At 47.8% G+C, this 25,430-nt stretch overlaps 1 protein-coding gene and 1 long non-coding RNA gene across 4 annotated transcripts in view; one reads left to right on the plus strand and one right to left on the minus strand.

Annotated features, from left to right (window-relative positions):
- CDK19 (cyclin dependent kinase 19) overlaps nt 1-1,594 on the minus strand; it is a 198,230-nt gene extending 196,636 nt beyond the window's left edge. The window contains exon 1 of one of the 3 annotated variants that reach the window (XM_044288594.1): nt 1,153-1,589. In XM_044288594.1, coding sequence (XP_044144529.1) covers nt 1,153-1,280 — 128 coding nt within the window. In that variant the 5' untranslated portion in view covers nt 1,281-1,589. Of the gene's footprint in view, nt 1-1,152 lie in introns of all 3 variants that reach the window. The other 2 variants (XM_044288593.1, XM_044288595.1) reach the window with 2 other exon arrangements.
- On the plus strand, nt 661-25,204 carry LOC122933662. Its single transcript, XR_006388527.1, has 3 exons — nt 661-1,094; nt 21,157-21,227; nt 24,875-25,204. It is a non-coding gene; the product is annotated as an uncharacterized LOC122933662 (long non-coding RNA).
- Nucleotides 25,205-25,430: the final 226 nt, after the last annotated feature.

The raw sequence follows: 25,430 nt of genomic DNA on the forward strand, positions 1-25,430 counted from the left end.
TGGAAGGGAGTATTTTATACTTTGCCTGTTTGCCCAATGACAACCTCTGGAAGGGAGTATTTTATACTTTGCCTGTTTTCCCAATGACGACCTCTGGAAGGGAGTATTTTTATACTTTGCCGATCTGCCTGATAACCTCTGGAAGGGAGTATTTTATACTTTCATGGTTTGCCTGACAATGACCTCGACCTCTTGGAAGGGAGTATTTATACCTTATCAGTTTGTCTTTAGGCATTATATAGAATGCCAAGGAAATATAAGAAATAAGCATTTCATACTTTGCCTGAATACTTCTGTAGAACGCCTGATTTCATACATTGCCTGTAAAAATCTTCAGTTTAGGGGAATAGGGCCACAAAATCACGTACATATGTTGAAGGAAAGGGGGGGCTCTCTAAGCTGCAAGTCTGATGGTGCACGCCCCCCACCTGTGGATGTCATGGGGCGACATATGCAGGTGGAGTTCACAACCTAACATGTTATTGGGTCAGTGCATGTCATTAGGAAGCAGCTTTGACCGTCAAAGATGTCTGAGACTTTTCCGCACACATGCGAGAGGAGAAGGCTGCTGGCAGACACCTCCGGGAAAATGCCTGATGGCCCCCTTATAGCCAGTGGGGTTCATTGGGCGCCGCTGGTTTCAGTTATGTGCCAGACCCGCCAATTTTGTAATTTTCGTTGACATAAGTTCATGGCGGCGATGTGAACATAGCCTAAAATTCTGTCATTTCTGTTGCTATAGTGCGATTCCCCCCCTCTGTGTTCTCTAAATATATGTAGCAAGCCGAGCCATACGTGTGTGGAGACTGTACGATGGCCCAGCTTCCATCTCACAGGCCATAACAACACTACATTGGAAGGAGCTGACTGGCTGCTGTCACACCGCTGAGCTGTGCTGGCATTTCAAGGAGGCGGGCACAAGGCTGGCTTACCCCAACATAAACATTTGTAGCTTGGTCTCCCCCCTCCCCCAACACAAGTTCAGCAACCCGGGCGTGTGCAGAGGAGGGTGGAACACACAAGTACAGCACAACATCCCCATCAATAACCTGACAGCAGCCGCCCTCTCCATACAAAGAGCATGGCACAGACAGGTATACACTGAGGCAGCGGGCACACGCCGCCCTAACACCCCCCACCCGTGCCACTTACCCATCTTTCCTCTTGGCTTTGTAAACATGCCCGTAGGTACCACGACCCACTTTGCAACCTTCATATTCAAAGAGGTCCTCCACCCGCTCCCGCTCGGCAGACAGCTTGCTCTTAAACTCGTAATCCATCCTCCTCTGCCAAACCGTGTTTAACCCATCAATGCGCTGCCCCCCAGGCGGACGCCGGGGCTAGCGTGTAATCACTAGGCAGCTCTCCCTCCACCATTTCCTTGTTTTCCTTCTTCTCCCGTGCACATAGACGCGTGCCATGTACTTTTGCAGGCACAGCGCCCCCTGTCTTTACTTTCTTTTTCGGTAAACTAGGCTCCCGGATACAATGGCAAAGGCAAAATACTATACTCCGTAAGGACCTCCTGACGTCACGATGTCACGTGGTCAGGTGGGTCGGCAGCCGGTGCGCTCTGCTACCACAGGCACTAGTGGCCGACTGTTTGCAGAGTAGGCGGTCAGGGATGGCTGCTCAGCTGTGTCTGTACCACTGAGAGGAGGATGTAAATACTAGGGAGGGGCTGAGAATTGTATGCAGCAGGGGATTCTGTGTGAGATTAATATACTGGGAGGCTGTTGTGTGAGATTATATACTGGGGGGCAGCTGTGTGGGATTGTATGCTGGGGGGGATGTGAGATTATATACTAGGGGGCTGCTGTGTGGGATTGTATGCTGGGGGGCTGTGAGATTATATACTAGGGGGCTGCTGTGTGGGATTGTATGCTGGGGTGGCTGTGAAATTATATACTAGGGGGATGCTGTGTGAGATTATATACTGGGGGGACTGCTGTGTGGGATTATATACTAGGGGGAACTGCTGTGTGAGATTATATACTGGGGGATTGTGTGAGATTATATACTGGGGGGACTGCTGTGTGGGATTGCATGCTGAGGAAGGGGGCTGTATGACATTATATACTGGGGTGGCTACTGTGTGAGATTATATATTGGGGTGGCTGCTGTGTGGGATTTAGGGTTGTTGCTAGGGGTGCACCGAAATTCCGGCGGCCGAAAATGGGCCTAATCCATATTGGCAGAAAATATGGGCTATATACGTTCGGCCGGCGGCGCCCCTCATGCTGTGCCTCCTAAACGCTTGCCAAGAATCTCCGGCTCAGTGCTGCGCAGCCTGCTGTGTCTGCTCTGTGCTACTGCTGTTAGTGTAGCGTGGCCGAGCTCTGTTCATTCCGCGGTACAGGAGCTTTTGTTTCCTGTACCCGGCCGGACTAACAGGAAGTGCTCACGTGTGCGGGCCGTGGAACCGCGGCCTGGATCCCTCCTGAGAGCAGGAGCGCACGGTGTCACTGGTTGCTATGACGCCGTGCGCTCCCTGCTGCCGGCACAGTACAGTAATACACTGGTATAGATCATACCAGTGTATTACTGTATTGCGGCGGCAGCAGGGAGCGCACGGCGTCATAGCAACCAGTGACGCCGTGCGCTCCTGCTCTCAGGAGGGATCCAGGCCGCGGTTCCACGGCCCGCACACGACCGTGTGCATGGGGCCTTAGTGTGCACTTCCTTTCGGTCCGGCCGGGTACAAGAAACAAATGCTCCTGTACCGCGGACCGAACAGAGCTCGGCCACGCTACACAGGCTACACTAGAGCTGACAAGGGAGGGGGAGGGGGGGGTGTAAAATGAGAGTGACAAGGGGGGGGGGTGTAAAATGAGAGTGACAGGGGGGGGTGTAAAATGAGAGTGACAGGGGGGGGTGTAAAATGAGAGTGACAAGGGAGGGGGGGGGTAGAATGAGAGTGACAAGGGAGGGGGGGAGTAGAATGAGAGTGACAAGGGGGGGTAGAATGAGAGTGACAAGGGAGGGGGTAGAATGAGAGTGACAAGGGAGGGGGAGGGGGGGTGTAAAATGAGAGTGACAAGGGGGGGTGTAAAATGAGAGTGACAGGGGGGGTGTAAAATGAGAGTGACAGGGGGGGTGTAAAATGAGAGTGACAGGGGGGGTGTAAAATGAGAGTGACAAGGGAGGGGGGGTAGAATGAGAGTGACAAGGGAGGGGGGGTAGAATGAGAGTGACAAGGGAGGGGGGAGTAGAATGAGAGTGACAAGGGAGGGGGTAGAATGAGAGTGACAAGGGGGGGTAGAATGAGAGTGACAAGGGGGGGGAGTAGAATAAGAGTGACAAGGGAGGGGGGGAAATGAGAGTGACAAGGGAGGGAGGGGGGGGGTGAAGAGAGTGACAAAGGAGGGAGGGGGAGAGTGACATTTTTTTTAAAATAACCACTTTGGGTGGCATTGTGTGTATAATATCTATGTATCTGTTTAACTTTATATTTTAATTCACTTTCCTTTTTTTTTTACTTAAAAAAAGTATTTGGGCAAAAAGGCAGTTTCGGTTTCGGTCAAGGGCATCCTGAATTTTCGGTTTCGGTTTCGGACCAGAATTTTCATTTCGGTGCACCCCTAGTTGTTGCGATACCAAAATTTGGATTCGATTTCGATACCATAAAAAAGTATTGCGATACTTGATACCATTCGATACCACGCGAAAAAAATAAAACCAAAAAAGCGTGTATTGCGCATTTAATGTACCGTCCGTCTCCTAATCGAACAGTCCGATCCTATTTTTGGGGGGGACAAGGTGACTAAGAAATGGCGAATCGTGTGGTTTTTATTTAATTTTTTTCTGTTACGGCGTTCACCGCATAGGAGATTTTTTTTATATTTTAATAGTTCACACTTTTTTGGGCATGGCAATATGTAATATGTTTATTTATTTATTGTTTATATATTTTATATGTAAATTTGGGAAAGGGGGTGATTTTTTTTTACTTAATATTTTGGTGGGTGTTTTTTAAACTTTTGTGGGGTTTCGCTCTGGTAGACAGGATTAGCGGACGCAATATAGAGGCAACAACAAGTTCTTTGGATCAAACAGTTCAGTGTTTTATTCACACTTTAGGCAACTGACAAAACAAGCATAATCAAACAAAAAGTCACCTTGCGGTGTTGGTGGTAATTCACACCATGCAGCAATTCTGTCTCAAAGAGAGTCCTTGACCATAGCAGCACCAACTTTCGCTCCAAACAGGTAGCAAACCTTCATTCAGACACAAGGTTCCCAGATCCCAACACAGAGATATGGCTTCTGAGCCCAGCTGCCTATTTAAGGACAGCCAGGTACTGCCAAAACCCGGACCGAATTTTAAGTGCCTGGCTGTAAATCAGCCTAGCAGCACATGCTGGGAGGAAAATACCTGTTTTGCGAGACAAAACCTCTCACTGTGTCACATACCCCCCCCCCCCCCCCCCCTTTGTTCAACCCTGAGGGGGTGAACGCACGCCAGACTGTACCCGGGACAGGGTATCTGCATTTCCCTGTAACCGGCCTGCCCTGTGTTCCACCGAAACCTAAAGTTTTGTAGGGAGAGAAACCATCGGGTGACCCGGGCATTTCTGTCCTTGGCCTGGCTCATCCATTTGAGAGAGGAGTGGTCAGTCACCAGGAAGAATTTTCTCCCCCAAAAAATTATAGCGGAGAGATTCTAGTGCCCACTTGATAGCCAGGCACTTTCTCTCCACTATACTAAACCGGGTCTTGGCTGGGGTGAGTTTATGGCTGTGGAAGACAACAGGATGCTCTTCCCCGTTAACTTTCTGAGTCAGTACAGCACCGAGGCCTACTTCAGAGGCATCGGTCTGTACTATAAACTCCCTTTTGAAGTCGGACGTCACCAAAAACAATGGACCCACACAGGGCCGACTTTAAAGCGGAGAAAGTCTCTTCCGCCCGATCATCCCAGCGAACCATCATTGACTTGTGTCCCTTCAAGAGTCCTTTCAAGGGTGCAGCTAGAGTAGTAAAGTGGGGAACACACCTCATGTAATAGCCCACCATTCCCAGGAATTACTTTATTTGTCTAGTGGTGACAGGTCGGGGCCAATTCCGTATCGCCTCTATTTTGTTCACTTGGGGTTTGATGACTCTGTGCCCAATGACATACCCCAGGTACTTAGTCTCCTCTAACCCTATTGCACATTTTGTTTGGGTTAGCGGTTAGGCCAGCTTTCCGAAGGGAGTCCACTACAACCTGCACTTTTGGTAGGTGACTTTCCCATTCGGTACTGTGGATGACAATTTCATCCAGGTAAGTCGAAGCGTACTGACGATGTGGACGAAGCACGATGTGCATTAGTCGCTGAAAAGTGGCGGGGGCGCCATGCAGACCAAATAAGACCTTATATTGATACAGCCCCTCAGGCGTGATGAAGGCAGTTTTCTCTTTGGCAGCCTCCGTTAAGGGCACCTGCCAGTACCCTTTCGTAAGGTTTAAAACAGAAAATACCGGGCTGGTCCTAACCTCTCGATGAGCTCATCCACCCGGGGCATGGGATACCCATCGAATTTGGAAACCTTGTTAAGTTTTCGAAAGTCGTTACAAAACCGCAACGTCCCATCCGGGTTGGGTATCAATACTATAGGACTGGCCCACTCACTTTTTGACTCCTCAATGACGTTTAGCTGCACCTCCTCCGATATGGCTTGTGGCCGAGCCTAGGATACCAAGTATGGTTTTAATCAGACTTTTGCCTGAGGTTCCGTGACAATGTCATGTTGTATTGTGGAAGTACGTCCAGGGAGGTCCGAGAACACATCCGTGTTCCGACTAACGAACTCGCTGGCCTCCTGAGTCTATTTAGAGGAGAGGCTGTCAGAAATTTTTACTGTGGCAGCTGCCTCTCTTGCATCAGACAGGGACCGGTACCTCTTCTCCTAGAAAACCCAGCCGCGGGCTGTCTTTATCGGTTTCCCTATCTTTCCACGGTTTGAGTAAATTCACATGGTAAACCTGCTCTGGCTTTCGCCGACCTGGCTGGTGTACCTTGTAGTTTACATCTCCAATTTTCTCGAGTACCTCATAGGGCCCTGCCACCTAGCCAGGAACTTACTATCCACGGTCGGCACCTGAACCAAAACCCGATCACCCAGGTTAAATATCCGGACCCGAGCCTGCCGATTATAGACCCGACTCTGGCCTTGCTGAGCTGCCTCCATATTCTCCCTAACAAGAGACAACACTGTCTCTAGTTAATCTTGTATCTGGGTAGCGTACTCAATGACACTTTTATGTGGAGTGGGTTGTTGTTTCCACACCTCTTTGGCCACGTGCAAGAGACCGCAAGGGTGTCTGCCATATAGCAGTTCGAAGGGCGAGAACCCAGTAGAGGCCTGAGGTACCTCTCGCTCTGCGAACATGAGAGAGAGCAGAAGGAGGTCCCAGTGCTTCCCATTTTTAGCCACCATCCTTTTCAACATATTTTTTAATGTTTGGTTAAACCTTTCTACCAGACCGTCCATTTGCGGATGGTAAACAGACATCCGTAGCTGTTTTATGTGCAGCAACTTACAGAGTTCCCTCATCACCTTGGACATAAAAGGGGTTCCTTGGTCGGTCAGAGACTCTTTAGGGTAGTCCTACACAGGGAAAACATCTCCATTAATTCCTTAGCTAAAAGTTTAGCAGAGTTATGTCGCAGTGGCACCGCCTCCGGGTACCGAGTGGCGTAGTCTAGAATGACTAAGATGTGTTGATGCCCTCTGGCAGACTTTGGTACTGGGCCTATGTGTGAGATTATATACTGGGGGGGACCGCTGTGTGGGATTCCATGCTGGGGAGGGGGGCTGTGTGAGATTGTATGCTTGAGGGGGGTGCTGTGTGGGATTGTATGCTGGGGGGGCTGCTGTGTGAGATTATATACTGGGGACTACTGTGTGGGATTGCATGCTGGGGAGGGGGGCTGTATGGGATTGTATGCTTGAGGGGGGTGCTGTGTGGGATTGCATGCTGGGGAGGGGGGCTGTGTGGGATTGTATGGAGGGGGGCTTCTGTGTGGGATTGTATGCTGGAGGGGGGGCTGTGTGGGATTGTATGCCGATGGGGGGGTGCGGCTGTGTGGGATTAAATGCTAGGAGGGGCTGCTGTTTGGGATTGTATGCTGGGGTGGCTGCTGTGTGGGATTGTATGCTGGGGTGGCGGCTGTGTGAGATTATATATTGGGGTTGCATTAGATCTAGCTCACCAACACGTTCTCGGGGCTCACGTGGGGCTGTCTCCAAGTCTCCCACCATCACACTTAGCAGGGTTGTCTCCCCCTCTTCCACCGAAGTGGTGGTCACCCCTACCGCTGTCTCTTTGGTCTCAGGTTCCCAGGGTTCTGGTCTCCCCCCTGAGCAGGACCACTCTGCTAGGGTTACCCCTGTCTCATGGGTATCAGTCACTCATAGCAGGCCACAGTGCCAGGAAGTCTCTCCCTCTTAAGAGTTTATAATGTAGATTTGTGGCAATAGCCATATTGTGGGTCCATCTACCGTCCACCGTAGTTAGAGACACATCAGCGCAGTGGGGTAATGTCTCCGTGGATGCACATCACCCTGACTTTCCGGCCAGTATACTCATGGGACCACACCAGGGTAGACCTTACTACGGTCACCAGACTCCTACAGTCCAGCAGAGCTTCCGCCAGAGTTTCTCTCACTTCCACCTGGCACAAATGATCTAGAGACTCTGGGGTACCTGTTGCACACAGCCTCCTAGTATAAAGCGACTGACGGTAGCCATAGTTAGTGTCCATGGGCTCAAACCGAAGGGGACAGTCAGCCCTTACATGGCCAGGCTCCTGACACTGAACCCCCACTGATGCACCCGCTGGGCCTGGACCAACACATTCACCCCCAGTCTTGCCAGAATTTCACCCTTGACTTTCTGGTAGTTGACCCCTTGATCATCCGGCAAGTCGAAATACACGCACTGGGAATCGGCTGCCAGGAACGTAGCGACGACCTCAGCCCACAGGTAGCTTTTCCCTGATGGCCACTATCTCATACATCGCCAGGTAGGCTTTGATGTCGTCTACGTGGGTCATCTTAGGAATCACGGCACGGACTGCTTTCCGGGCATTGTGGACACTCTGGGTTGCTCCTGCTGTCTGCAAAGCCATCACGTGTTGTAGCAGCAACTGTTTAGTCTCCTGCTGCTGCTTATTAGCCTTGCATTGACGCAGGTTTGTCTCTCACTGGTGCAGATTTGCCTCCATAAGGGCCTTCACAACAGCCTCCATTTTGTCGTGGGGCACTGGTTGTAATAGAGCTGGTTTAATGTATTACATACAACCGTGCCTGAAAAATGTAGAAACCCCAAAAATCTGCGTTCACGCCAGCCTCACTGCTCAAACCCGCATCCTCCACCAATTGTGGGGTACCGCTCTGGTAGACAGGATTAGCAGACGCATTATAGAGGCAACAAGTTCTTTGGATCAAACAGTTCAGTGTTTTATTCACACCTGGCTTCTGAACCCAGCTGCCTATTTAGGGACAGCCAGCTGCTGCCAAAACACTGACCGGCACTTAAAATCCGATCCGGTATTTTACCTCACCTGGCTGTAAATTAGCCCAGCAGCACATGCTAGGAGGAAAATGGCTGTTTTCCCAGACAAAAAAACTCACTGTGTCGCACTGTGTTTTTTTTTATTTAATAACTATTTCCCCCCTTAGGGGCTAGAACTTGGGATCTTTTAATCCCTTGTCCTATTCACCCTAATGGAGCTCTATTAGGGTGAATAGGACTTCACACTCTCCCTGCTGCCCTGTGCTCTGTGCACACAACAGCAGGGAGCTTACCATGGCAGCCAGGGCTTCAGTAGCGTCCTGGCTGCCATGGTAACTGATCGGAGCCCCAGGATTACACTGCTGGGGCTCTGATCAGAAGCTGCCACTGCACCACCAATGAATGAAGAGGAGGGGAGGGGACCCTGTGGACACTGCCACCAATCACTTTAATACTGGGGGAAGGGTGGGGGGCGCACTGCGCCACCAATGAAGATAAGTAACCTTTTAATACAAATATATTGTAGAATTGTGTAGTAGCGGCAGAATCACAAAGCCGGCACCTGACCTCTATGACAGGGCGCTGCAATCCACAGCAGTTAACCCCTCAGGTGCCACACACCTTGTAGAGTAGTTAACTTTAATAATGATGAGTGGCCACTAGAGGTGTTCTTTGGCAGTAATGTAAATAATGTCTTTTCTTCTGAAAAGGCAGTGTTTACATTAAAAAACTTGCAGAGACATGCTATAGACACCAGAACTACTACGTTTAGCTTTTGTGGTTCTGGTGACTATAGTGTCTACTAATATAGAGGAAAAAAAACAAGAATCAGCACAAAAGTATCAAATAAAATGTCTATTATTATTCTAAAAATTCAAAAAGCACAACTTCTGACACAAATATATAGTATTTTGCAGATTACTTTTTCTTTTTTTTTTTACAATGTGCAGATAGTACTGTACTACTAATCCCTGCATCCACCCCTACATACAGGGTAATACAGCGCCAGATACATCTCTTTCCTCCTTGTCTCCTTTAGACCTTCAGACCAGACCACCATTTTTCAGCTATTTCTCGACTCTGCAGTTTGACAAACAAAATCTTAGGGGAAAAATATGGGGGGCAGTATATTCAATAAAACTTCACTTTTAATATCGTATAGGAGATAAAAAACGGCCCCTACTAACGTACGACGAGTAAGACGTGTATGCCCTTGACCTATTGAGGTGGCGGAGCAAATACAGTTGCAATACAAACAAAAATATATACGATGGACAAATACATAAGTGGAAAAACCAGTAAGACGGTGTTGGTATGTGTAACCCACTGGCCCTACTGCCTCCCTACTTGTCCTGGTCCACCCTATAAGGTTTTTCCAAAGGACGGGGTCCAAAAAAGCCCCGCAAGGGGTGGCCCAGACTGGAACTCTGTTCCTGTGTAACAAGCCCTGGTGAGGCTCTAACACAAATTCCCGTCCAATAGAATAATACACATATATTAAAAAAAATTGAGATATAAACCCCAAAAACCCGCAAATAAAGGGCCCTTTAAGGGTATACTCAAGTGCCCTGACGCGTTTCTTCAGTGGATGCCCCAGGATTCATCAGGGGACACCGGGCAAAGATATTGGTTATCCCTCCAGGCTGGTTAACCAAAGGTTTAGGAGATAGCCTGCGCATTAGCTGCAGTCAGTATGTGGCTGAGTCTAGGGGTAACCACAAAGAATAGACAGAAATAAGTAAAGTAACTTTAAATAAACCTCCATCAATCCTCCCATGTGGGAGGTGGATGGAAATCACTTACTTGCTACGTCACTGTGGTCAGCGTATGGCTCCAAGTCCACCTCCAAGCAGGACCCAGGGTGGTGGTGTCTGCAGTGGTGGGGTGACCGGCAACAAATAAGGCAGGATTGCCCCCTTATATAGGGCCATGTGGGACGCCTCCTAACCGCCTTGCAATTGCTGATTGGACGCCTAATAATGATGTCATTGGAGGCGTCTATACAACATGGTCATGTGATCGGAACAACCAAAGTCACATGACTGCACATGCGCTCTAGACCTCTGCCCAATGCGTTTCATGAGGCTAGAGGTGGAACGCACGGCTGTATTTCCGCATCACATGACCACAGATGTCAGAGACGATCGCGTCATGACGGCGGCCCTGTGCGCAAGGATGCCCCAGACAACTGAAGTGGCCAGACACCTGGTCTGAGTGCTTGACGGTTTAGTGCAGCTTCATTTTGGGGCAGAATTTAGGTCATGCAGAACCGCTCCTCCGGTCTGCATGACCATATAACTGGGTCGCCCCCTATTAAGGGTATAATAATTAGGAGGATTTGACTCCAGTAAAGCTTCAGAGATAAGCTGGAGAGAGGGTACATAAAGAAGGAGCACACAGCTTGGCTCATTGGTTTGGTGGAACCATAACCCCCTTATCCCTCTCATATTTTCTCATGAGACATGGCAGTGTGTGCCTATTACCCCACAAAAGGCCAAAAATAAACAGGGGTTAAATGACAGAGACTCCAATCCTAGGGCTTAGGCAGAAAACCTAGCGATCATAAGAAGCAGCTGTAATTTAGTTGCTCATTGAGGCCGTGAGGGGCGACTGTGTTTAGGGTGAACGTCCACCAACATTCTCTTTGTAGAATGTGTCTATTCCAATCGCCGCCCCCCCGTATGGGTTTGAAAACACGCTCAATGGCCATAAAGCTGATGGCCGAAGGGCGTCCATCATGTGACAGCTGTACATGGCGCTCTATGGGGGTATCCCTGTTGTTTCGGATGTCACCGTAGTGTTCCCCCATACGCTTGCGCAGTTCCCTAAAAGTTTTGCCAATATAACATAGCCCGCAAATACACGTTATCAGGTAAATCACACCTGCCGTGCGGCAGTTGATGAAACCTCTCACATGGTAAACAGTGTTGTTTGGTTCTCCAGTGAAGGTTTTACCCTGTGACAGGCAGCCACAGAAGCTGCAATGTCCACATCTGTGGCACCCCGTCACAGGTGTATTCAGCCACGTCCGTGGCTTCACTGGGGGTACAAAATGGCTGTGCACCAGCCTGTTCCTTAGGTTATTCCCTCTCCTGAAGGTGAGGGAAACAGAGGGACTGAGAACCTCAGTCAGGTCTGGGTCCATCAACAAGGTGTCCCAATGCCGTGCCAAGATCTTCTTTACTTGGGAAGCTGCAGCATCGAAAGTGCCTATTACCCGGACAGTACCTTGAGATTCACACACCCTGCTAGTCGTGGGGTGGAGTAACTCTGTTCGAGTGCGTATTTTAGTTTTCTCGTAGGCCAGTCTGAGGGTCCTGTCCGGATACCCCCTTTCCTGAAACCTAGCCCTCAGGTCTCTAGCCTGGTGCTTGAAATCACTGAGTTCTGAGCAGTTACGTTTTAATCTCAGGTACTGCCGGTTGGAATCCCTCTCTTAAGAGGGACAGGATGGCAGCTGTCCCACCTAAGGAGGGAGTTGGTAGAAGTAGGCTTCCGGTAAATAGAGGTGCTCAGGCCACCCTTGTCATCCCTACAGATAACCACATCCAAGAAAGGCAGGCGATCTTTAACAATTACGGAGGTAAATCTTAAATTAAAGCTGTTCACATTCAATTCTGAAATTAGTCTATCGAAATCGCTCTCTGGCCCGCTCCATAACAGAAAGATATCGTCGATGTAGCGTGACCAGAGAGCGATGTAGTCGATAAACCAAGGTGTTGGTTCCCCAAACACCACAGACTCCTCCCACCAGCCCAGGCGCAAGTTCGCATACGAAGGGGCACAAGAACTGCCCATGGCAGTGCCCCTGAGCTGGTGGTATATGCGACCGTCAAATAAGAAAAAATTACTTGACAGTATGAAGTTTAAAAGCTCGAGGGTAAACGTGTTGCGCAACGAAAATTGCTGCCCTCTGGTCTTAAGGTAGTGGCTGGTAGCCTCCAGTCCTCGTTCCTGTGGAATGGAGGAATATAGGGCCTCCACATCAATGGAGGCCAGGAACCAGTGTGGCTCAATGCAAATATCCTCCAATTTACCTAGCAGATCGCCTGTGTCCCGCACGTAGGACGGTAGAGCCGACACAAAGGGACACAACACCTTATCCACATAGATCCTGCAGTTCTGTGACAGGCTCCCAACTCCGGAGACGATTGGTCGTCCCTTAACTGGGGTGGTCCCCTTGTGAACTTTGGGCAGACAGTAGAAGGTAGCTGTTACCGGATGGAGTGGGTATAGGAACTCATATTCCATACCACTAATAGAGAGGTCTTTTTTAGCTTTTTCTAGAATGTGTCTCAAAGTCCCTTGCAGACTGCTGGTAGGGTTATTGGGGAGTATTTCATAACCAGTCTCATCTTCCAGGACGGAGAGACACATTCCTCTGTATGCCGGCATGTCCATCACGACGACATTGCCTCCCTTATCTGATGGTTTGATTATGATGTTTTTGTCACTTTCAAGACTCACAATAGCCATCCTCTCTTCCCTACTGCAGTTTAACCTGGGTGGAACAGGGTGTATGTGGGCCAAGTCCGAGGTAGTGTGTTGTAGTAACACATCTACACATGATACATCTCCCATAGGGGGCATTCTAATACTTTTATTCTTAAGGGACGTGAAGGGACCTAACCCCTCAGCATTGGGTGGTAGTTGATCCAGGTTAAAGAGAAGATGGACGTCCTTCAAAATATCGACAGGAACGCCCATTTCTCGACTTTCCATTTTTTCCTTAAGTTTGTGGAACTTATGCCACGTAAGTCTGCGAGCGAAGAGGTGAAGATCCCTTGTCCACCGGAAAATGTCAAACGTATTTGTTGGAACAAAGGAAGGTCCACATCCCAGCAATTTAAGTTCGATTGGTGAGAGTGCCCGAGAGGAGAGGTTTATAACCCGTTTATCCAAGGGAGTGCCTATAGCTGGGCGTTCCGGTTCCTGAGGGGATAGTGTGTCCCTTGGTCTAAAAAAGGGGAGCCTAGCACGGATATAGGTGGGTTTTGAGGGGGATTTTGTGGATTCTGTCTGGGGCGATTACCTGGTCCCCTTGATCTATGCGATCCTCGTCCCCGCCCCCTGTTCTTAGGGTACCTCTCTTTCTCCATGTCAGAAACTTCCGTGTCCGTGGAGGAGAGGTCGGTGTTCTGGGTAACAGGCGGATTTGTTAAGAATTGGTACACCTTATTGTCACGAAAATCCTGAAAGTCTCTGCTAAATTGTTTGTGCTTATGGTCTTTAAGTTGATACTGATACCGTTCCACCGTATTTTGTAGCTGCACCTCTTTAGCAGAGAATTCAGGTTCCAACTGAAACTTCTTTGCAATCTCAATCTGTTCACTAAAACTGCTTTCCGCCTGACCCAGAATCACCTTTTCTTCATCCAGGAGAAGCTGAATTAACTTCAAAGAACTTCATACTGTCAAGTAATTTTTTCTTATTTGACGGTCGCATATACCACCAGCTCAGGGGCACTGCCATGGGCAGTTCTTGTGCCCCTTCGTATGCCAACTTGCTCCTGGGCTGGTGGGAGGAGTCTGTGGTGTTTGGGGAACCATCACCTTGGTTTATCGAATACATTGCTCTCTGGTCACGCTACATCGACGATATCTTTCTGTTATGGAGCGGGCCAGAGAGCGATTTCGATAGACTAATTTCAGAATTGAATGTGAATAGCTTCAATTTAAGATTTACCTCCGTAATTGTTAAAGATCGCCTGCCTTTCTTGGATGTGGTTATCTGTAGGGATGACAAGGGTGGCCTGAGCACCTCTATTTACCGGAAGCCTACTTCTACCAACTCCCTCCTTAGGTGGGACAGCTGCCATCCTGTCCCTCTTAAGAGAGGGATTCCAACCGGACAGTACCTGAGATTAAAACATAACTGCTCAGAACTCAGTGATTTCAAGCACCAGGCTAGAGACCTGAGGGCTAGGTTTCAGGAAAGGGCGTATCCGGACAAGACCCTCAGACTGGCCTACAAGAAAACTAAAATACGCACTCGAACAGAGTTACTCCACCCCACGACTAGCAGGGTGTGTGAATCTCAAGGTACTGTCCGGGTAATAGGCACTTCGATGCTGCATCTTCCCAAGTAAAGAAGATCTTGGCACGGCATTGGGACACCTTGTTGATGGACCCAGACCTGACTGAGGTTCTCAGTCCCTCTGTTTCCCTCACCTTCAGGAGAGGGAATAACCTAAGGGACAGGTTGGTGCACAGCCATTTTGTACCCCCAGTGAAGCCAGCTTCTGTGGCTGCCTGTCACAGGGTAAGACCTTCACTGGAGAACCAAACAACACTGTTTACCATGTGAGAGGTTTCATCAACTGCCGCACGGCAGGTGTGATTTACCTGATAACGTGTATTTGCGGGCTACGTTATTTTGGCAAAACTTTTAGGGAACTGCGCAAGCGTATGGGAGAACACTACGGTGACATCCGAAACAACAGGGATACCCCCATAGCGCGCCATGTACAGCTGTCACATGATGGACGCCCTTCGGCCATCAGCTTTATGGCCATTGAGCGTGTTTTCAAACCCATACGGGGGGGGGGGGGGATTGGAATAGACACATTCTACAAAGAGAATGTTGCCCCTCACGGCCTCAATGAGCAACTAAATTACAGCTGCTTCTTATAATCTCTAGGTTTTCTGCCTAAGCCCTAGGAATGGAGTCTCTGTCATTTAACCCCTGTTTATTTTTGGTCTTTTGTGGGATAATAGGCACACACTGCCATGTCTCATGAGAAATATGAGAGGGATAAGGGGGTTATGGTTCCACCAAACCAATGAGCCAAGCTGTGTGCTCCCTCTTTATGTACCCTCTCTCCAGCTTATCTCTGAAGCTTTACTGGAGTCAAATCCTCCTAATTATTATACCCTTAATAGGGGGCGACCCAGTTATATGGTCATGCAGACCGGAGGAGCGGTTCTGCATGACCTAAATTCTGCCCCAAAATGAAGCTGCACTAAACCGTCAAGCACTCAGACCGGGTGTCTGGCCACTTCAGTTGTCTGGGGCATCCTTGCGCACAGGGCCGCCGTCATGACGCGATCGTCTCTGACATCGGCGGTCATGTGATGCGGAAATACAGCCATGCGTTCCACCTCTAGCCTCATGAAACGCATGGGGCAGAGGTTTAGAGCGCATGCGCGGCCATGTGACTTCGGTTCTTCCGATCACATGACCGCGATAGTTAGACACCTCCCATGACGTCATCAATAGGCGTCTTACCGGCAAGTGTAAGCCGATTAGGAGGCGTCCTACATGGCCCTTTATAAAGGGGCAATCCTGCCCCACTTGCTGACGGTCACCCCACCACTGCAGACACCATCACCCAGGGTCCTGCTTGGAGGTGGACTTACAGCCATACGCTGACCGCAGCTATTTTAGCAAGTAAGTGATTTCCTTCTACTGCCCACAGGGGAAGACTGATGGAGGTTCATTCAAGCTACTTTACTTATTTATGTTTGTTCATTTTTTTTGCGGTTACCCCTAGACTCAGCCACATACTGACTGCAGTTAATGCACAGGCTAGCTTCTAAATCTTTGGTCAACCAGTCTGGAGGGATAACATCACCTTTGCCCCGTGTCCCCTGAAGAATTCTGGGGCATCCATTGAAGAAACGCGTCGAGTATACTTCAAAACCCCCATTATTTGTGTTTTTTTGTGGGTCAATATCTCTAATTTTTTTTATATATGTGTATTGTTCTATTGGACGGGAATTTGTGTTAGGGCCTCACCAGGGCTTGTTACACAGGAACAGAGTTCCAGTCTGGGCCACCCCTTGCGGGGCTTTTTTGGACCCCGTCCTTTGGAAAAACCTTATACGGTGGACCAGGACAAGTAGGGAGGCAGTAGGGCCAGTAGGTTACACATACCAACACGGTCTTACTGGTTTTTCCACTTATGTATTTTTCCAGTCCATCGTATATATTTTTGTTTGTATTGTAACCGTATTTGCCCCGCCACCTCAATAGGTCAAGGGCATACACGTCTTACTCGTAGTACGTTAGTAGGGGCCGTTTTTTTATCTCCTATACAATATTAAAAGTGAAGTTTTATTGAGTATACTGCCCCCCATATTTTTCTCTTGTTGTATTCCTTGAGCAGTATTCAGGGAGGCATCACTGCCTCTTCTGACTGACCATCTTTTATTGATCAAACAAAATCTTAATTTACTACTTTTCCATCATCCTCCCATCTTCTGGACACATCATCCTACGACTCCAATACTGTGCTGCTGTGGTCCCCAATACTATACTGCAGAAACAGATAAACCCCCTGATAATAGTAGTACCATGGAGATAGTGCCCTTCAATAATTATTGGCACACAGTGCCCTAAAATAACTGCGCCTAGCAAATAGTGCCCCTGACACTAATAGTGTAAACATAACGTCCCCCAAAAATAATTGCGGTAAGCTGATACTGTGCCATAGTAATAGTGCTCCCAAAAGTCCCACCAATAGGAATAATTCTCTGCTAGAGCACACATGGTAGTAATAGTGCTCCTACAGTGCCCCCAACATATCCCCACTGTACCCCAGAAATAATAATGCTCCAATAGTGCCCATACTAGCAATCCTGTTCCACATAGACCCCCAGTAGTACAAACCGGATTTCAAAAAAGTTGGGACACTATACAAATCGTGAATAAAAACTTAATGCAATGATCTGGAGGTGCCAACTTCTAATATTTTATTCTGAATAGAACATAAATCACAGAACAAAAGTTTAAACTGAGAAAATTTACAATTTTAAGGGAAAAATATGTTGAATCAGAATTTCATGGTGTCAACAAATCCCCAAAAAGTTGGGACAAGGCCATTTTCACCACTGTGTGGCATCTCCCCTTCTTCTTACAACACTCAACAGATGTCTGGGGACCGAGGAGACCAGTTTCTCAAGTTTAGAAATAGGAATGCTCTCCCATTCTTGTCTAATACAGGCCTCTAACTGTTCAATCGTCTTGGGCCTTCTTTGTTGCACCTTCCTCTTTATGATGCGCCAAATGTTCTCTATAGGTGAAAGATCTGGACTGCAGACTGGCCATTTCAGTACCCGGATCCTTCTCCTACGCAGCCATGATGTTGTGATTGATGCAGAATGTGGTCTGGCATTATATTGTTGAAAAATGCAGGGTCTTCCCTGAAAGAGATGACGTCTGGATGGGAGCATATGTTGTTCTAGAACCTGAATATATTTTTCTGCATTGATGGTGCCTTTCCAGACATGCAAGCTGCCCATGCCACACGCACTCATGCAACCCCATACCATCAGAGATGCAGGCTTCTGAACTGAGCGTCGATAACAACTTGGGTTGTCCTTGTCCTCTTTGGTCCGGATGACATGGCGTCCCAGATTTCCAAAAAGAACTTCGAATCGTGACTCGTCTGACCACAGAACAGTCTTCCATTTTGCCACACTCCATTCTAAATGATCCCTGGCCCAGTGAAAACGCCTGAGCTTGTGGATCTTGCTTAGAAATGGCTTCTTCTTTGCACTGTAGAGTTTCAGCTGGCAACGGCGGATGGCACGGTGGATTCTGTTCACTGACAATGGTTTCTGGAAGTATTCCTGAGCCCATTCTGTGATTTCCTTTACAGTAGCATTCCTGTTTGTGGTGCAGTGTCGTTTAAGGGCCCGGAGATCACGGACATCCAGTATGGTTTTACAGCCTTGACCCTTACGCACAGAGATTGTTCCAGATTCTCTGAATCTTCGGATGATGTTATGCACAGTTGATGATGATAGATGCAAAGTCTTTGCAATTTTTCGCTGGGTAACGCATTTCTGATATTGCTCCACTATCTTTCTGCACAACATTGTGGGAATTGGTGATCCTCCTCCCATCTTGGCTTCTGAGAGACACTGCCACTCTGAGAAGCTCTCTTACCCAATCATGTTGCCAATTGACCTAATTAGTATTAATTGGTCTTCCAGCTCTTCGTTATGCTCAAATTTGCTTTTTCCATCCTCTTATTGCTACTTGTCCCAACTTTTTGGGGATTTGTTGACACAGTGAAAATTTGAATCAACGTATTTTTCCTTTAAAATGATACATTTACTCGGATTAAACGTTTGATCTGTCATCTACGTTCTATTACAAATAAAATATTGACATTTGCCATCTCCACATTATTGCATTCAGTTTTTATTCACAATTTGTTTAGTGTCCCAACTTTTTGGGAATCTGGTTTGTAGTAAAGCTCATCATAATGCCCCCCCCCCCCCAGTAGTAATAATTGTCCTTATAATGTGCAAGTGCAAAAAATACCCCCTTTTAAATGCCCCCAGTTGAGCTAATGTCCCCATAGTGCCCCCATAATGTGTCAGTATAAAATACCCCTATATAGTGGCCCCAGTAAATTCCCCCCTTCTTCCTAGTGCCCCCATAATGTACCAGTATAAAATGCCCCATATATAGTGCCCCAGTAGATGCCCTCAGTGTCCCCTATAATTTGCAAGTATAAAATACCCCTTCTTCGTGGCCCCCATAGATGAGCCCATAGTACTCCTCTCTCCCCTTCCCCATAGTACCCACCATAATGTGCCCCAGTATAAAATGCCCCTATACAGAGCCCCCCATAAAAAATGTCCCTTCTTTATAACCTCAGTAGAAGCCCCCATAGTGTTCCTCTCCCCCTTCCCCCATATAAAATACCCCTTCTTTGTGGCCTCAGTAGATGCCCCTATAGTACCCACAATAATGTGCCATTAAGAAGTACCCCCATAGATGTCCCCATAGTGCCACCCAATAATGTGCCAGTACGAAGTGCCCCCAATAATGTGCCAGTAAGATGTGCTCCCATAGATACCCCCCAATAATGTGCCAGTAACAAGTGACCCCATAGATGCCCCCAATCATGTGCCAGTAACAAGTACCCCCATAGATGCCCCCAAATTATGTGCCAATAACAAGTGCCCCCATAGATGCCTCCCAATCATGTCAGTAACAAGTGCCCCCATAAATGCCCCCCAATCATGTGCCAGTAACAAGTTCCATATAGATGCCACCCAATCATGTGCCTGTAACAAGTGCCCCCATAGATGGCCCCCAATTATGTGCCAATAACAAGTGCCCCTATAGATGCCCCCCAATCATGTGCCAGTAAGTAGTACCATATAAAAAAATAAACACTTATACTTACCTCCATCAGGCTGGCAGCGATGCGATGCAGGCCTCTTCCGGCCTGTGTCCCGCACTGTACGGCTCATTGCCGCCTGCACTGGCCTCTGATAGGCTGCAGGCCTAGTGCCTGCAGCCTATCAGAGGAACAGGGAAAGGAAGATGCCTCTCCCTCCCCTGCCCCGCTGCAGCACATCTATCTGTATCGCTGTCCTGAGGACGGCGATACATATGGCTATGGAGAGGAGTGCTTCCACAATGGAAGCACTCATCTCCTTGTGCCCTGCCACCGCCCCCCACTTGTCACCAGGGCCGCGCCGCCTGGGGCCATCGCCTCACTTTGCCTAATTGGCGGTGCGGCCCTGCTAGCGCCCCCTGGAATTTTGCGCCCGGGACAACACCCCCACCCCCGCACTCTACTGATTATATACTGGGGGGCTGCTGTGTAGGATTATATACTGGGGGGGGGCGGCTGTGTGAGATTATATACTGGGGTGGCTGCTGTGTGGGCCTGTATGCTGGGGGGGAGGCTGTGTGAGATTATATACTGGGGGGCTGCTGTGGGTGATTAAATACTGGGGGGGGGGGCTGCTGTGTGTGATTGTATGCTGGGGAGAGGGGCTGTGTGAGATTATATACTGGGGGGGCTGCTGTGTGGGATTGTATGCAGTGGAATAGATTGAACGCGAGACCAAGCAAAGTCTCACTGAGGGCCGTGCTGCCGTATTGGATATTTTTATTTTTTTATTTTAATTTCCATTCTATTTTCTTTTTATCTTCATTTTCCCTTTACGCCCATGACAGCACGCTTGAAAGACCGCCTCCATCCAGGACAGGAAACTGGAACTTACGTGGAGAGCTCTTAAGGAGGGGCACTGCCCCAATACCACCAGTTCCTGTTTCCTGTCCTATGGAAAGGATGATATTTCGTGGAGAGCAGGATTTAGGCTGCATGAGCTCCTGAAAACATTTTTAATAGGGGTTACCTGGTGGGTCCTGGCTGTAACATCGGGCCGGTGTTCCCGGGCAGTCCCAGCATTACCGGGAGGTGACGCTGACACGCTGGATCCTCCTGACGGTGTTCAGGAGGTCCGGGGCCTTTCTCCACCTGCCTCCCTGCCTGGGCAACTTACAGAGGCGGGGGGAGAATTTTGTTCGCATGACATGTGAGCGAACCGGAAGTTGCGCGGCGCACATCCTGTATTTGGAACACACGTGGTGAGCATTTCCGGAAGTGGGGGAGTGACTTCTACTGAGGCCACATGGGAGCACCGGCAGGGACTCGACCTGGGTTATTTAAATTCCCTCTGTGTGCAGTCAGAAGGAGCCCAGCCAGCCTAGAAGCATCAGTGGATCTCTATGGAAGACGCTCTATCCCTGTCTGCTATAATGGAGGATGAGAGTTGTCAGTGCGCAGATGTCTAGAAGGGTCATGACGCCAGACCGGTACTCCTGGTGGGGTAAGGGGGGTCAACCACCAACTTTTATTTTTCAGGTTCTAATCCGGGCTTGTTCTCTTATTTTTGTAGACTGTCAAAGAGGGCCCTAGGAAAGCTACCACAAAGACCAGAGGGAAAGAGAGTGCTGTATGCAAGAAAAGGTTATTATGTCAGCATTGTGTCGATAAAGTTGTAGAAGAGGAATCCCCATCTCTGCTTCAGAGTGTTAAGGATATTGTTAAATCTGAGGTTTCTGATTAAATACAAATGTTTAAAGGGAGTCTGTCACCTACATAACATGTTTTAAAGGGTTTCTACCACCTCATTTGGACCCAATTAGCTGTCAGACACTAGCGATCTGCTAGTGTCTGCTCTACCTAACCATGCTATTGTAATTCCTTTGTGTGCAGCCGTTACACTAGAAAACCAACTTTTATTGCTATGCAAATGAGCCTCTAGGTGCTATGGGGGCCTCTTTTCAGCACCTAGAGGCTCCGTCTACTCACCCTGTATTCCACCCCGCTCGTCCGTCAAGCCCGCCCATCTCCTTTAGATTGCCAGCCTCCATCTCATTCATTTGCCGAATTCTCGCTCCTGCGCCGTGTGCGTCTGTATTCAGCGCAGGCGCAGTGACTCTCTGACTCCCTGCGCCGGCATCTCCACTGCGCCTGTGCCGATTACGTCAGAGTGCTCCGAGGAACAGACGGCACAGGCGCAGTGGAAATGCCGGCGCAGGGAGCGTTCAGACAGTCACTGCGCCTGCGCTGAATACAGACGCACACGGCGCAGGCGCAGGAGTTATTTTTTTTGTTCTATGTTCCTAACTAGGCAAATGTAACAGCTTTCCAATTAACTCACTTTATCTCCATTGGCTGGTTTCTCAGATTTCACTGAGGGTCACATGACCTGTGATGTCAGCTTCTATCCCTGCTCTGATAATGTTCGTGCACAAGCCTGAGAGATTTGTACACTTGAGGTCACTGTGCTGGCCACGCCCCCCTGCACTGTCGGTTGCTGCTTATTGCTCTCTCCCAGGATTCTTAACCCATTCAGCTGCACAGACTCAGGGCTGAAGTGTTTACTGTGTAGCTGCAAGCAGTGAGGAGACAAATGCTGGGCACAGGAGCTGAAACACAAGTTCTGCAGAGCATTGCAGGTAGGGGGAAGATCCTGTGTGTATTAGCAGTGTCATTGTACAGCTAGGACTTGTAGTTCTATACATACAACATGCTGCTGAGTCTCCCAGCAGGCAGACATGTCACTCGGTGCATTCACTCCCTTAGCAGTGTCATTATACAGCTAGGACTTGTAGTTCTACACATACAACATGCTGCTGAGTCTCCCAGCAGGCGGACATGTCACTCGGCAGCACTTGTATTCACTCCCTTAGCAGTGTCATTATACAGCTAGGACTTGTAGTTCTACACATACAACATGCTGCTGAGTCTCCCAGCAGGCAGACATGTAACTTAGGGCAGTACTTGTATTCACTCCCTTAGCAGTGCATGGGGAGGGGCAGAGATTGTTTTTATTGCGAGTAAACAAAGGGCCAGAAGAAAACCAGGGAAATGAGGAAATAGATATTTTTTTTGCCTAAAACAAGCTTAGCTTAGTTATATATCGCTGACCATCACATTTAGGCCTCATGCACACAATCGTTGTTTTGGTCCGCATCCGAGCCGCAGATGCCATCCGTGTTTTGCGGATACGCGATTTGCCGACCGCAAAACACACAACGGTCGTGTGCATGTAGCCTTACAGTGCTATATCTTTTTTTTCCATAACCTGGACAACCCGTTTAAAGCAGTAGACTTCATCACGGATGCTTCTGCGGATGCATTAAAATTTAATGCAAGGTCAGCGGCTCTCTCTAATTCGGCAAGGAGAGCTATTTGGCTTAAGGGATGGTCTGGTGACACGGGTTCAAAGAATAAACTCTGCTCTATTCCGTGCCAGGGAGATTTTTTCATTGGAACAGTTTTGGATGACCTAGAGAAGGTTTCTGATAACAAAAAAGGGTTTCCTGTCTCCAGACCTCCCAAAAGACAACAGTTTTTTCGGAAAAATAAAAAGACAAAAGACAGAATTTCTGACAAGAGGATAGAAGTAGGAAGGATAAGAGATTCCTGTTTAATTCTCAGTCCACTTAAGGGTCCAAGGCTAGTCAACAATGACTGTTTCTGTCCCGTGGGGGGAAGACTCTTTGTTTTTTCAGGTATGGGGGAAAAATTTCGTCAAGCCCCTGGATTCTTGGTATTATAAAAGACGGCTTCCGTCTAGAGTTTGTCTCTCTCCCACCGGAATGATTAAAAATTACAAATCTTATGCAGAATTCTACAAGAAACCTAGCATTAAAACAAGAAGTTTTTTCCCTTTTAGAGAAAAAAGTTCTAGTTCCTGTTCCAGACTCAGAAAAAGGGAGGGGGTTTTATTGGTCCATTTTCCTTGTACCCAAGCCAGATGGTGCATTCAGAATGATCATAAACCTGGGAGACTTAAATCAGTTCCTAAGATACAAAAAATTCTGAATGGAATCTATACAGTCATGGTTCTTGCAATTAACTGGTGGTATAGGGGCAGTGCCCCTCCTTAAGACCTCTCCACGAAAGTTCCTGTTTCCTGTCCTGTATGGAGGCGGTCTCTCAAGGGTGCTGTCATGGGCTCATGGAAAAGTGATTACCGGTAATTGTAATCCTAAATTTTCCTTTTCTTTCTCCTTTCTTCATTTTTTTTTCTTCCTTTCCCCTTTTTCTATTTCTTTTCTTTCTTTTTAGTTATACACATACCCGACACAAATTTCCCCATTTCTCCATCTCTTCTCTTTCCCCTACTTTCTGCACACACATGATCTCACACAATATACTACCATGTCACTCTCCTTCCCCCCCCCTTTTTTTCCTTTTGTTCCTTCCTTTTCCCCTTTTTTTCTCTTTATTCTCTCTTTTCTCCTTTCACCCTCCTTTCTTCTCCTTCTTTTTTTTCTTTTCCTTCCCCATTTTTTTCTTTCTTCTTTACCTCCTTTTCTTTTCCCCTTTCCTGATGCTCCTTCTCCTCACTCTTTTCTTCTCTTTCTGCCACTCATACACCTCCCATCGCTCACATAATCACTACATCCACCACAGCAACCTTTTTTCTCTCCTTCCTTTCACTCTATATCCTATCCCCTTTCTTTCTCCCATAACCAATATGGCCGCACGGCCCTCAGCAAGACTTTGCTTGGTCTCGCGTTCAATCGATTCCACTGTTTGCCTGTAGTCTCGCGGGACTTCGCACGCTACACAGGTGCACTGCGTCTACTTGACGCCGTGGCCAGCCACTATCCTTCACAGTCGCCTACAGCCTCCCCCACAGCGCATCCACGCTGTATAATGGGGGTCCTCCATACCCTCTTCTCACTCTCTTCTGGTAAGTCCTCTCAATCGGCTGCCATACTTCACATGGCAGTGTCTTGTCACTCACCAATATCACTCCTCATGAAATAGTGTTATTATATTTCCTCTATTATTTTTGGGCTCTTGGCCCATTCCTTTTATTTGTAAGGACATCTACTACTCCCTTTCACTATACATCTTACACTTTACACCATTGGTGCATCATACACCTTTACATTACATTACATTTCAGCCCAGGTTCCCACTATTATTCTAACCTTAATAGCCACTTTTAGATACTCCCACATAGGCTTTTGACCCATATCACTTACTCTTTATTACATATCTGCTTTCATTCTATTTGCTATTTAGCCAGTCTATTATGTAATATAAGTTGTTGCTCCTAACTAATGGATTTTTGTTCCCTTTTTCACTAGTGACTTAAGTGACCAAGGTCTGAACTGACCAAAACGTCAAGATTTGGAGTCACAAAAGAAGGCATTCTTCCTTATCTACCTATGTATTCTTTGGAGGATATGTCACAATAAAAGAATTTTACTTGCATGTTAACCCTGAGTGTGCAGTAGTATTTCTCTTACTATTGTTTTTGGATCCACTCCACTGAAACACCTCACAAATTGGACAGCGAGTGCAGCCCAACTAAGGAGGTACTACAAGAACAAAGAAGGGAAATTGGTGAAAATAATGTTGGAAAAAATACAGTCAGAGAGAAAAACACTGATAAATTTAAGTGGGCATTCAAAACTATGTATTCAGCCTCATGTTCGGAGATTAAGCAGGTAATTAGGACGAACTGGAGAGTATAAAAGAATGATGAGGTCATTGGCCCCCTGATCCCAAATAAGCCACCTTTTATTTTTAAAAGGGCACCTAATGTACGGAATAAAATAATACAAGGATGTTTAAGAGAAAAAACTCAAACGTCCACCAAAAATAACTTTGTTTGGTGCAGTTTTTGTTCAGGCTGTAAAA

The sequence above is a fragment of the Bufo gargarizans genome, chromosome 4, assembly GCF_014858855.1.
Source record: "Bufo gargarizans isolate SCDJY-AF-19 chromosome 4, ASM1485885v1, whole genome shotgun sequence".
Taxonomy (NCBI): Eukaryota; Metazoa; Chordata; class Amphibia; order Anura; family Bufonidae; genus Bufo; species Bufo gargarizans.